This window comes from Pongo pygmaeus, chromosome 1, assembly GCF_028885625.2.
Source record: "Pongo pygmaeus isolate AG05252 chromosome 1, NHGRI_mPonPyg2-v2.0_pri, whole genome shotgun sequence".
NCBI classification, from domain to species: domain Eukaryota; kingdom Metazoa; phylum Chordata; class Mammalia; order Primates; family Hominidae; genus Pongo; species Pongo pygmaeus.
In genome coordinates, this window is record NC_072373.2 from 229285102 (window position 1) to 229299324 (window position 14223).

At 44.2% G+C, this 14223-nt stretch overlaps 1 protein-coding gene across 8 annotated transcripts in view; it reads left to right on the forward strand.

Moving 5' to 3' along the window:
• GNB1 (G protein subunit beta 1) overlaps positions 1-14223 on the forward strand; it is a 107653-nt gene that overhangs the window by 57628 nt on the left and 35802 nt on the right. For 4 of the 8 annotated variants that reach the window (XM_054444434.2, XM_054444456.2, XM_054444414.2 and 1 more), the window contains one exon: positions 9450-9552. In XM_054444434.2, coding sequence (XP_054300409.1) covers positions 9496-9552 — 57 coding nt within the window. In that variant the 5' untranslated portion in view covers positions 9450-9495. Of the gene's footprint in view, positions 1-1544; positions 1591-2432; positions 2609-9449; positions 9553-14223 lie in introns of those variants that run through there. The other 4 variants (XM_054444445.2, XM_054444423.2, XM_063660509.1 and 1 more) reach the window with 2 other exon arrangements.

Genomic DNA, 14223 nt, shown 5'->3' on the forward strand with positions numbered 1-14223 from the left:
TTGGGAGGCCGCGGCGGGCGGATCATGAAGTCAGGAGATCAAGACCATCCTGGCTAACACTGTGAAACCCCGTCTCTAATAAAAATATAAAAAATTAGCAGGGCATAGTGGCGGGCATCTGTAGTCCCGGCTACTCGGGAGGCTGAGGCAGGAGAATGGCGTGAACCTGGTAGGCAGAGGTTGCAGTGAGCCAAGATCGCGCCATTGCACTCCAGCCTGGGCGACAGAGCGAGACTCCATCTCAAAAAAAAAGGGTGCCTGGAGTTTAGCCTCCTCTGTTGTGTGCGCTGCATGATTGTCAGTTTCTCACCACCTTTCCCTGTTAGATCTGTCTTCTGGATGGATGCCATTCATTTCATGAGACTCCATCAGTTACATATAAAGTTTGGTTTTGAAATGATCAAAGTGGGACTTCCTGTTTGGCCTCAACATGTTTGAAGATGTGTATCTATTGAATGATTTCCAATTGTCCTAGTATGTGCTAGATTTTGTGCTCCGCCCTAAAAGCAAAAAGAGGCCATAGGCTAACAGGGTTAGAAAAGGGAGAGCAGAATGGGAGATCAGATGTTTTTTGTGATGCATGAGAAATAATAAGGCTTTGAGAGAGTCAGTACCCACTTCCTGGGATTTCAGAGTTCCAGGGGTCAGAGGTAAGCTCTTAGCAGCTGTGCCTCACTGGCTCACCCCTGGCTGTTAGACCCCTCCCTGGAGAATCGCCTTCTGAGGGCTTTGTGACCGCACACCATAGTTCCTGCCCTTCCCCCAGTTGCCAGCGTCCGGTGGGTGAGTGAGCTCACTTGTGACTGGGACATGAAGGAGATGATTCTAGGGAGTCTCTTCACTTAGTCCAGAAATCCTCCCTCCATTGTTTGCTTTCTCTCCTTTTTCCCTTGAAGTTTATTTGTTAAAGACAGACTAATGTCTGTCCTGGAGTGTTTCCCAGGCCATTGTGTAGCACTGTTGCCTCTGTGGGGTCATTGAACATGTTTCCCTGTCTTCTAGTTCTAGAGCTTTGGTCACATTCACTTTTTTATTAAGATTACTTTATAGGCACAGGCAAAATCCTAAAGGTAAGATTTTAAAAATTGTTACCATTGCAAAAAATAGCACCTCAAACAAGAACAGTTGTGTTATTTTTGCCCATCTGCCTGCTGCTCAAATGTTGGCCCATTAGCAAGGTCACGTCTAACAGCCATGCAAAGCAGCATCGTCCCTGCCCACTCTGGCACACTTCACCCGTTCAGTGCCTGTGTACGCTCCCAGCCTCTAACTCCACGTGGTTTACCTGTTAGTCATCTGTCTCCCGCAAACTAGAATCCAGCCTGGTTCATGCTGCTCAGCACCATGCTGAGGCTCTACAGTGCCTGTCGTGTTGGAGGGAGGGTCTGCGCATGCGTTGCTCTGCAGCTGCGTTACTGGTCGTGTCCTTTATCAGTTGCAGTGGTGCCCTGCTCCCCTTATTCCTCACAGTATTGTTAGGAGCGGTGCGTAAGGGAAGCAGGGCCTGAGGACTTTGCGTTGCCCTTTGAATTCCCACAGTCTTAATTTTGGAGATTGACCTGGACTTGGGAATGAAAGAAAAATGGAAAAGTGAGTGAAATTGGTTTAAATTCCTCATGCAAACTCCTCTCTCTCAAAATGCTGCTTCATCTTGAAGGTGAGCTATGATCCTTGCGTGGTTGGTCAAGTTAGCAAATTTCCTGCCCCTGTGTAAGACACTGGGGCCTCACTGGGGCCCGTTTGGACTTTGGAAGTTGTCCAAACCATCCAGAGATGCAGCCATCCAGTGCTGCACAGGAGGCTCAGGGGTGTGCGGCTGGCTGGCGACCAGGTGACTCAGGACTGCCCTGTTGCTGCTTGGTGGTGGGACCACATGTGTGCACTTTGGTGACCATGGTGCTTGTTGTCCTTGAGATTGTTAGTCAAAGGTACACGTCATAGTTTAATCACTGTAAGACTGACAGAACACTTTCAGATTGGTTGTCTGATTTAATTTTCATTTTAGCTCTGTGATATAGATAACACCATTCCCATTTTGAATTAAGCAGATGAAAGTAAGAAACAATTTAGTGAAAACATTATTCTTTGTATGTTGCAGAACCAGAACTTGAAATTATTTTTCAATATCTGTACCCTATTTTGTCATTGGCAAACTTGCAGCCTGAATGTCATTATTGGTGGCTGTGTAATATGGGGTCCTGAGGGCACCGCTGAGGTGCCCCTCCTCGACTCTCAGGGGTCTGGATGAGAGGCCTGGGCTGCTGCATTGCCATGAAGGGTAGAGGCACTACACGGAGCACATTGCATTGCAAATATGAAATATTCTGACTTTAAAAATCATGCTAACACTTGACTCACAAAGATGTTGTTCTAAAGTAGGGGCAGATCCCTTCACCTACTTGCTTTTAAGTTATTTAAATCTCTCTGAAAAGGATTTCCAAAACTGAAATTCTAAATGAAAGCCAATGGCAGATATGGGTCATCAGGAAGAACAGACATGAGACCTCAGCAGACCCTGTCTTAGTGGATTAGACGGGCAAGTTCTTGGAGTCAGCACAGCCAGAGCTTAGCCGTGACATTGGCACTGGAGGAGAGGAGCCCAGGCCAGGTAAACCTGATGGTGGGTGTTCTAGAAGGTTTGGGGGGACTAAGGAAAGTGAAGAGAAAAGCAAAAGCAATTAAATGTAAGTAAGACTTTTAAAATTTACATTTATTTTTTAATTTTCAAAGGAAGCTGCATCAATATTGTTTAGTAGAAAAACATGACTAATAATTATAATAAAAATGCTATTAGTCTTTTTAACTATCTTTCTTTAAAGTGAGTATATTTTTCTTTTTTGTTTGAGACAAGGTCTCACTCCATTTGCCCAGGCTAGAGTGTAGTGGAGCAGTCACGGCTCACTGTAGCCTCAATTTCCCGGGCTTAGGTGGATTCTCCCACTTCAGCCTCCCAAGTAGCTGGGACTACAGGCGTGTGCCACTGTGCCAGCTAATTTTTGCATTTTTAGTAGAGACCAGGTTTTTGCCATGTTGTTGCCCAGCCTGGTCTTGAACTCCTGGGCTCAAGCCATCTGCCAGCCTCAGTCTCCCAAAGTCCTGGGACTATAGGCATGAGCCACCGCGCCCAGACCTATTTTAATTATAATAAAGCAACTAAAATTACTACATGCGAATGGGTGTGTGTAATCCCAGCACTTTGGGAGGCCAAGGCAGGCAGATCACTTGAGGTCAGGAGTTCAAGACCAGCCTGGCCAACATGGCGAAACCCTGTCTCTACTAAAAATACAAAAATTAGCCAGGTGTGGTGGTGCATGCCTGTAATCCTAGCTACTTGGGAAGCTGAGGAAGGAGAATCGCTTGAACTCAGGAGGTGGAGGTTGCAGTGAGCCAAGATCACGCCATTGCACTCCAGCCTGGGCCTCAGAGCTAGACTCAGTCTCAAATAAAATAAAATAACTATATGCAAATTTATATTGTTTTTCACTTAGTATATAGTAAGCGTTTTCCCAAATTATTACTGTCTTCATTATTGTTCTTAGCAATATGTTACAATTCTTCCAGTAACTATTTAGAGACAGGATCTTGCTCTGTTGCCCAGATTGGAGTGCAGTGGTGCTATCATAGCTCACTGCAGCCTTGAACTCCTGGGTTCAAGCGATCCTCCCACCTCAGCCTCCCAAGTAGGTAGGACTACAGGCACGTTCCACCATACCCAGCTAATTGTATCAAGTAACTTTTTTTTTGAGATGGAGCCTCATTCTGTCACCCAGGCTGGAGTGCAGTGGCATTATCTCCGCTCACTGCAGCCTCCGCCTCCCAGGTTCAAGCCGTTCTCCCACCTCAGCCTCCTGAGTATCTGGGATTACAGGCACGCATCACCACACCTGGCTAATTTTTGTATTTTTTAGTAGAAACAGAGTTTCACCATGTTGGTCAGGCTGGTCTTGAACTCCTAACCTCAGGTGATCCACCTACCTCAGCCTCTCAAAGTGCTGGGATTATAGGCTTGAGCCATTGCACCTGGCTGCATCAAGTAACTTTAAAAAGTTAACTTTAGGCTGGGTGTGGTGGCTCACGCATTAGATTAGAGTCTGGCGCTTTGGGAGGCCTAGGCAGGAGGATCACTTGAAGCCAAAAGTTTGAGACCAGTCCGGGCAACATAGCAAGGCCTCGTCTCTACCAAAAATTTCAAAAATAGCTGGGTGTGATGAGTGGAGTCTGCTTGTAGTCCTGGCTACTCTGGAGGCTAAGGTAGAAGGATGGCTTGAACTGCAGTGAGCTATGATCATGCCACTCACTCCACCCCGGGCAACAGTGTGAGACCCTCACAGATATTTTTTTTAAAAATGTAACATTAAGGCTGGGCGCGGTGGCTCACTCTTGTAATCCCAGCACTTTGGGAGGCCGAGGCGGGCGGATCACGAGGTCAGGAGATCGAGACCACGGTGAAACTCCGTCTCTACTAAAAATATAAAAAATTAGCTGGGCTTGGTGGCGGGCGCCTGTAGTCCCAGCTACTCGGAGAGGCTGAGGCAGGAGAGTGGCGTGAACCCAGGAGGCGGAGCTTGCAGTGAGCTGAGATCGCGCCACTGCACTCCAGCCTGGGCGACAGAGCGAGACTCCATCTCAAAAAAAAAAAAAAAAAGTAATATTAACTTATTTTATTGAAACTGAAAAGTATAAAGAAAAAAATTTTTCTTTGTTCTAGGACCCCAGATTAGCCTCTGTTAACTTTGTGTGCTTGTGTTGGTGTGTAGGGGGGGTTAGTAAGCAAACTATGTTTGAAGAATAATGAGAAGAATAAAAGCTGCTAACCTATTTCTCTTTCTCCAGAAACAACGCCATTAACATCTGGTGTGTCTAGAAAAAAGATGGTGGGCCGGGCGCAGTGGCTCACACCTGTAATCCCAGCACTTTGGGAGGCCAAGGTGGGCGGATCACCTGAGGTCAGGAGTTCAAGACCAGCCTGGCCAACATGATAAAACCCTGTCTCTACTAAAAATACAAAAAATTAGCCGGGTGTGGTGGCATGTGCCTGTAGTCCCAGCTACTCAGGAGGCTGAGGCAAAAGAATCGCTTGAACTTGGGAGGCGGAGGTTGCAATGAGCCAGCACTGTGCCACTGCACTCTAGCCTCAGCAACAAGGGCAAAACTCCATCTCAAAAAAAAAAAAGAAAAAAGATGGCTTGCCCCTGGCATTGGTGTTTGTCCTTTTTTGTACACACAAAAGCATCATGCTTTGTACACTGTTCGTTCTTGTTTCGTTCTCTGTCTTCACGATAAAGATGAACTGAGAGCCACTGGGAAGGCTGTTGATGGGAACCAGAAGGTTGTTTGCTTCCCTTAAGTTCGCTCTTCCTGGCACCTGGTGCCCTTGCAGCCCATGCGGAATGTGATGGTCACGTTTTCTCATCTCTCCTGCCTCATCCCATCAGCCAGTTCACTGCTGTGCCTGAACTGCTGCACAGGGTGTCTGTGGTGTGTGTCCACATAACAAAAAGATGGTACTGATCATTGAGTTTATCTCCAAAAAATTTTTTAAATTTGATTTTAGAAAATACATTTTTAGGCCGGGCATGATGGCTTATCCCTGTAATCCCGGCATTTGGGAGGCCGAGGCGGGCGGATCACCTGAGGTCAGGAGTTCCTTACCAGCCTGGCCAACGTGGTGAAACCCCGTCTCTACTAGAAATACAAAAACTAGCCAAGCGTGGTAGCATGCGCCTGTAATTCCAGCTAGTCGGGAGGCTGAGGCAAAAGGATCACTTGAACCTAGGAGGCAGAGGTTGTAGTGAGCAGAGATTGCTTCATTGCACTCCAGCCTGGGCGATAAGAGTGAAACTCCGTCTCAAAAAAGAAAAGAAAAGAAAATATATCTTTATCCTGGAGACTAGAGAATGTAATTAAAAAAAAAAAAAATTGAAATGCCTGACAATAGATTTCTCTTATCACTTGTATGTGTGGACTGAAGAGGGTCTTACCAGGAAATTTATTTTTATTGCTAATAAGAATTTGTGTGTGTGTGTACACAGCGTTTTGCCATATTGCCCAGGCTGGTCGCAAACTGCTGGGTTCAAGCCGTCCTCCCGACTTGGCCTCCTAAAGTGTTGGGATTATTGGCCACATGCCCAGCCAGGAATACGCCTTTTTTAAAAAAAATTGACAAACGTAGGTTTTGAGTCTCTTAATTGAAACTCAAATGTTGGCACAGGAGAGTGCTATAATAATTTCTGCTATTAACTATGAAAAAGAAGTCCGTCTGGTTTTTTTCTCTTTGCGTGTTACTAAAGATGAAAGTTAGCAAGTTTTGGCATTACTACTGAAATTTTGTGAGGTCACGAAGTTATATCGAGCTCATTTTAAAGATACTTAGATTTTTCGTAGATTTGTTTCTCTAGTCTCAAGCAATACAGCTGGGTGATTGTTGTGTGCATGTTCTTGTATAATATGTGAAAAGAACATCTAATTAAAAGCAGTATGTAAGATTTCAGGAGTTATCCCACCTAATGATGGAATTTGGGCCTTTACACCCCCACCCACCACCCTCCAGCCACAGGAAACATCTCTTTTTTTTTTTGAGACAGAGTTTCGCTGTTGTTGCTCAGGCTGGAGTGCAGTGGTGCGATCTCGGCTCACTGCAACCTCCATCTCCCAGGTTCAAGCGATTCTCCTGCCTCAGCCTCCCGAGTAGCTGGGACTACAGGCACGTACCACCACGCCTGGCTAATTTTTGTATTTTTAGTAGAGATGGGGTTTCGCCATGTTAACCACGCTGGTCTCAAACTCCTGACCTCGGGTGATCTGTCGTCCGCAGCCTCCCAAAGTGTTGGCATTACAGGTGTCAGCCACCGCCCCCAGCCGGAACATCATTTTTGAAGCATCTCAGAACATGCGTTTGTCTTTCCTGAGATCCCAGGAGTTTGTTGTTTTTAGTCCCATACTATAAAAATTAGCTTTACTTTTTAGTGTTTAAATGATTAGAAACTGTGTGTGTTAACTAAAACAGTTTAATTCGGGGTACTTCATAACATTAACTTGTTTTCTTCATGTTGATTTTGGAAGGATTAAAGTAGCTTTACAAAGAACAATTCTCTATTACGCGTGGGGGGTGCTGGTGAAATAAAACTACCCCCAACTCTGTAAAATTGTGTGCATAATATGATTTGATCATGTGTGAAATACAAGTGAGTAGCGTCAGGGCATGCAGAAAGAATGCAAAGCACAAGGCATCCAGACAGCTTCCATTTGAGACGCTTCTCATCTTGTCCTGGCACTCTTACTGTCTCACACATCCAACATTCACAAATTGCAGTCCTTAGGATTTACATGTGAAAACCAGGGAAAGAATTAACCAGCCTTATCCCTTAAGAATAAACTGCCCTTGAGGTGTGACCTTGTCCATACCTAATTCCAGTGATGCTCCATGTGTGCAGGGAGGCCTGAGGTATTTTTCCTTAGTGAAACTTTCCTCATGATTAAAACATCCGTTTCAAATAATGCCTTTAGAAACAACTATTTGGTCAGAAATCTTTCTGATACTGTGTTGCCGTGCACCCTACCTCCCCAGAGAGCAGTGGCAGCAGGACGCCTGGTCTGCGTGCTCATGTTACGGGGCATGCCTTGCAGGCCTTTCTGGTTCTGTGGACCGTAGACATCAAGTATCTATACTGTAGGTCATTCGAATTCCTTTAGGCACACTAGGAAAGTTTAGACTGGAAATTACGACAGCTGAGCTTCTTAGGTCATCGGATAGTTTCCCACAGATGGGTTTTAATCTCAAGAAAATAACTGCTATCAGTTAGATTTTGATGTATATTGTATTAGCCTTTTGACTTTTACACAAAAATTATAATGGTAAAATTGATCCTCTGTGTAATTTATGTAGGAAATTGAAGTGCTTGCATAAGCCGTACTTGCATGTGAGAGCTAATTGTAAGGGATTAAAGACATTAGCAACTGTGTCCTCAGCTTTGTTATACTTCAGTCATACTTAACAGCCAAGATCTTCAGTCATACATTAACAGCCAAGATCTTGGTCAGAAATGCAGCCTCCTTTTATGACGTTCTCTTGGGAAAATAAGTCTCTTGTTTAACAAGGTGATTTAGTTTTTACTCTGATTTCGGGAATATTGTCTAACGTGAGTAGGGTGAGAAGGCAGGGCGGCTTGTACTGAGCCTAATTTAGCCGGCACCTGTAAGGATCAAGGTGTTGTTTCTGAGCCTGCTGGGATCCCAGGGCTCACTTGGGTGGGAGAGTGGGTTGCCCCTGAGCCAAAAAACTGCTGGACACACCCTGTGCGCTCTTAGGATTGCTGTGCAAGCATCCTGACAGCTTTTGACCAGTAGCGGTTCATGGTTACTGAGATGAGGTGGCTTTGAGATTCTTGGTTGCCAAGTTGCCACTCACCCCCATTCCCTGAAGTAACTTCCCCTAGGTCTTCATGCGATAGCTATCCTAAGTGTCAGGTTTTATTTTTTTTATTTTGATGCGATAGCTATCCTAAGTGTCAGGTTTTATTTTTTTTATTTTGAGATGGAGTCTCGCTCTCTCACCCAGGCCGGAATGCAGTGGCGTGATTTTGGCTCACTGCAACCTCTGCCTCCCAGGTTCAAATGATTCTTCTACCTCAGCCTCCCAAGTAGTTGGGATTACAGGCGTGCGCCAACATGCCCAGCTAATTTTTGTGTTTTTAATAGAGACCGGGTTTCACCATGTTGGCCAGGCTGGTCTTGAACTCCTGACCTCAAGTGATCCACCCACCTTGGCCTCCCAAATTGTTGGGATTACAGGCATGAGCCACCACACCTGGCCTAAATGTCAGTCTTATGTTCTTGGATTTATAGGGAGACCTAGATTTTTTTATGAAAAATGCTTAACAGATTTTTCTTTTTATAACCCACCAGCATATGTTGAGTAGTATTTTAGACATTGTAATATTATGCAAAGCCAGTAAATAATCATAATTATATTTTATTTACCTGGCCCTACTTAGGCATTTTATAAGTTCTGATGAATGCTGAAGAAAAGTTCTCTGATTTGTAATGAGACCATAGTTCTCAGAATTTCCTTTTTTTTTTTTTTCTGAGACGGAGTCTTGCTCTGAAGCCCAGGCTTGAGTGCAGTGGCGCCATCTCGGCTTACTGCAAGCTCCGCCTCCTGGGTTCACGCCATTCTCCTGCCTCAGCCTCCCAAGTAGCTGGGACTACAGGTGCCCGCCACCACGTCTGGCTAATTTTTTTGTATTTTTAGTAGAGAAGGGGTTTGACCGTGTTAACCAGGATGGTCTCGATCTCCTGACCTCGTGATCTGCCTGCCTCAGCCTCCCAAAGTGCTGGGATTACAGGCTTGAGCCACCGTGCCCGCCTTAAACTTTCAGTTTACTTTTCTCACCTGCTTAATTAAATTATCCAACAGTTGTTTATTGATTGTGCTTGTCTTTCTGTTTCAGATCTCACATTCTTGAAGGTGGCATTGAAGAGCACTAAGATCGGAAGATGAGTGAGCTTGACCAGTTACGGCAGGAGGCCGAGCAACTTAAGAACCAGATTCGAGTATGTAGTTGTGTGTGCTTGGTTTTATTAATCATTTGAGTTTCAGGTTAGATGTTACTCGTTTTAGGAAAAATGGTTTACAGGATGACTTGTTCTATGTTTTATATTGAAATTGAATCTTAGTTGGCCCAGGATGTACTAATTATAGATCTAGATACTTAGCCTAGTACATTGTTTTCGGGATTTTGCTTTCTGTATACAATTTGTTATTTGAATATACACCAGATGTCTCTGTAGAATTTATAAGTGTCTTTTGCATTCTTTATCATAACCTTGAAAATTTGTGATACCCTGGGCCACTGATCAGACTGTGATATATCTACCTCCCTCCCCTGAATATTGGGACTATTGACAGCAGAAAACTTGCTTAAAAGTAAGAGTATTAACAACAATAAAAAAAGTATTTCAGATATATCTGATGTATTTTTTCCTAATTTTGAAAGATCTTCCCTAGCGGTGATGATTGGAATCTACAGCTTCTGATAGACTGCTAGATGGAGCAGATATATCTAAATCCAAGATAGAGGCCGGGTGTGGGGGGCTCACGCCTGGAATCCCAGCAGTTTGGGAGGCCGAGGCGGGTGGATCACCTGAGGTCGGGAGTTCGAGACCAGCCAGGGCAACATAGTGAAACCCCATCTCTACAAAAAATATAAAAATTAGCTGGGTGTGGTGGTGTGTGCCTGTATTCCCAGCTACTCAGGAGGCTAAGGTCAGAGAATCCCTTGAACCCGGGAGGCAGAGGATCCAGTGAGCCGAGATTGTACCACTGCACTCCAACCTAGGCGTCAGAGCGAGACCCTGAAAAATAAAAAAAAATTGAAGATAAAAGCAACTGTGTGTAAATAAACTGCACTGTAAAAAGAATACCTTTCACAGAATTCTAAAACATTAAGTTCCAGTCTGTGACTGATACAGGATGTTAAATTGCAGATTTTTTGAGAGAGAGTTTCGCTCTGTTGTGCCCAGGCTGGAGTGCAGTGGTGCAATCTCGTCTCACTGCAACCTCTGCCTCCTGGGTTCAAGCAATTCTCTTGCCTCATAACTTTCTGAAAAGGGAGGAGCAGTAGGTCTAAATGGAATTCATTCTGCTGCTGCTACTTTTGTGAAGCAGTACTTCTAGTAAATATTTTATAGAGAAACATTTAATGCAAGTATGTGTTTCCTTTCTGAAACTGCTGATGTGAAGAGTAAGAGAAAAAGAGGCAGACTTCTCAGGAAAAACCACGTCTTCAGTATGTTTTTAGGTTTTGTCCATTTGATGTAAGAGCTTTCTCTTACTCTTGTTTGCTCTGTCAAGCTTTAGCTGTTCTTCAGAGTGTCACTGTACAGGAAGCTGATGACATTCAGTACATATCTAAATAACAGTTTATAAGCTGGGTATGGTGGTGCGCGCCTGTAGTCCGAGCTACTCAGGAGGATCACTTGAGCCCAGGAGGTTGAGGCTGTATAGTGAGCTGTGATCACACCACTGCACTGCAGCCTAGGTGACAAAGTGACACCTTCTCAAAATACAGTAAAATAAAATAAAAAACAACAGTTTATTTTTCTGACTCCAGTGCAAGGATGAAGCCTAATATTTCCTTTTAAACGGCCAATTACATGTTTAGAAAGCCCACCAGGATTTGGAGAAAGAAACACCAACATAATTTTAGGCAGCTTGCTCCTGAACTTGAGAAAAAATAATGGAATTCTCTGAGATTTACAGCCAAAGAGAAAACAAAATATCCTCTACTGTAAGAATTTCAAATCTTAACATTTAAAAGATCTTACATAGGTTAATAGGGAAGACTTAGATTTAATAGTTTGCTCCGATCAGACTTGTTTAACATATCCCCTCCCCGAGAATTAATCAAATGTATTCTGAAATATTTAGTTTGATATAAAATTATTCTCTGAAATATCTATTTAAATAAAACCAAAAGGTATTCAAATTTTGCCTGACTTAAGCTTCTGCTGTTCATTTTAAGTCAGCGTGGTTTTTGGCAAGTAAAAAAGAAAAGCAAACTGTTGTTATTTAATAATAATCTAATTGGGTTTTGGGGGGGTTCAAAACACTCTCAGCTGTTTACCACCTGCTTTTGAGACTGTATTTCTTCTTATAGAAGTCAGATTTTTTTGTTTTTTGGAGACAGTCTTGCCCTGTTCCCCAGGCTGGAGTGCAGTGGCGCGATCTCAGCTCACTGCAAGCTCCTCCTCCTGGGTTCACACCATTCTCCTGCCTTGGCCTCCCGAGTTGCTGGGACTATAGGCGCCCGCCACCACACCCAGCTAATTTTTTGTACTTTTAGTAAAAATGGGGTTTCACCCTGTTAGCTAGGATGGTCTCGATCTCCTGACCTCGTGATCTGCCCACCTCGGCCTCTCAAAGTGCCGGGATTACAGGCGTGAGCCACCACGCCCGGCCTAGAAATCAGAATTTTAAAGTTTACCCTGAAAATGTCTTAAATAGTAGTGTGATTTGGCATATTTGAAGAAATTTTGTTTTTCTGGCAGCTATAAGTTGTTCACAAATAGTGGACTTGGATCTATTCATAGCAGATGGAAAGAGCTTGTATGGCACAGGTGAAAGACACCCAAATTTAAAAATTAAGGCCAAAAGGAACTGTTGCATTTCCTCCCAAGGTTTGGACCCTGTCACGTTGTGAATTCCCCAGGGCCTTCTTGCACAGGGGGCTCCCTCTTGGGCTGGCACAAATGTCACGTGACATTCCCCACATGCTCTTGTTGCCACATAAAAAATGTAAAAAGAGGTTGGGCGCGGTGGCTCACGCCTGTAATCCCAGCACTTTGGGAGGCTAAGGCATGTGGATCACGAGGTCCGGAGATCGATACCATCCTGGCTAACTAACACGATCAAACCCCGTCTCTACTAAAAAAAAAAAATACAAAAAAAATTAGCCAGGTGTGGTGGTGGCGGGCGCCTGTAGTCCCAACTACTTGGGAGGCTGAGGCAGGGAATGGCGTGAACCTGGGAGGCAGAGCTTGCAGTGAGGCGAGATGGCGCCACTGCACACTCCAGCCTGGGAGACAGAGCGAGACTCCGTCTCAAAAAAAAAAAAAAAAAAGTAAAAAGAGAGACGGCCAGGCACCGTGGCTCATGCTGTTAATCCCAGTACTTTGGGACGCCAAGGCAGGAGGATTGCATGAGCCCAGAAGCTTGAGACCAGCCTTTGTAAAGTAGGAAGGCCCTGTCTCTTGAAAAAGAATGAAAAGAAACAGGTGGAATTAACCCTAACAAGGTTTTTTTCGTTTTTTTGTGTGTGTTTTGAGACAGGGTCTCTGTCAGTCATCCAAGCTGGAGAGCAGTGGTGCGATCACAGCTCACTGCAGCCTCCCAAGTAGCTGGGACTACAGGAGCATGCTGCCACACCTGGCTGATTTTTTTCATTTTTGTAGAGACAGAGTCCACCATGTTGGCCAGGCTGGTCTCGAACTCCTGGGCTCAAGGGATCTTCCCGCCTCAGCCTCCCAAAGTGCTGGCAGGTGTGAACCACCACGCCTGGCCCAACAAATTTTATCTAAGACAGTATATCTAAAATATTATTATGCAATATGTAATTAATACATTTTAATTGAGATATTTGACACCGTTTTTGTCCCAAGTCTCCTGGTTCCGTTTGCTGTGCGCAGAAGCCACATGCAGGTCATGGCCCCCATAGCAGGACGTTCACTAGGAGAGGCGCCTAGCTGCTTTGTCTCCGAAGTACCAGGAACTGCGCTGTGTTAGTTCCTTTGCGCGAGACAGGGACAGCAAAAGCTGTTGAAGTCCTTTTACCCCAAATGGGAAAGGAAGACTTATTTTTAAAATGTAGAACATTTTTTCCTGATTGCCCAAGGAATACACGCTTGTTAAAGAATGCAGAGCATAGTGAATCAAACAAGAAATTGTAGATGATTCTAAAAGGGGCTGTTTTCTTTCTTAGATTTGTTTTTCAGCCAAAAGACCCTTAAAGGATCTTGCATGCTCCTTTTGATTATTATTGAGGAAACACAGGCTCTCAAAAGGGATTCTGATTAAAACATGGTGTGCCTTAAAATACACAGAGTAGCTGATGGAGTAAGAAAAGCTCCACAGGATGCGCAGGCGTAGATGTGTTCTGGAGCAGCATGCCAGCCAGTGCAAGGGAGCAGGGTCCATTCGTGTGAGAGGCAGCTGCAATGGATGCCCGGTCCAAAACGTTCAGCGACTCCACGCTGAGCAGGGCCCAGGCTTTAATTTAGGATGAAACCTCAAAGTAAGTGTGTTACTGTGTCATTTGACAAATCCAAAAAGGATGAGAAATCAACTGATTAATGGCTTGGATATGTTCATCTCTGGTTTAAGTGGACATCATAATATGTATCTACAGGAGTCCATTAAACTGGAAATTAATCTGAAAGAACTTGAAGACTTTATTCTTTGTTAAGCAGTTATACAGCTTGTTTCCATTAAAAGACTTCTTCTACAGTTTTAAAAGTTGAAGGTGTCTGTTCTGCAAAGTGCTGCACTCAGTTAAATAAGCTGGTTATTGGCTAAAATAAAGATCGAATTGACGTTATCTGTGTTTTGTTTTTACAATAGTTTTTCCTTCTGTTTAACAGTGGTATCGCCACAGTCTGTTACACTGTACCTTAAGAAACTCATTTTAGTCACTGGACACTAACCGGGGGAAGTTGCTTAAATCTCAT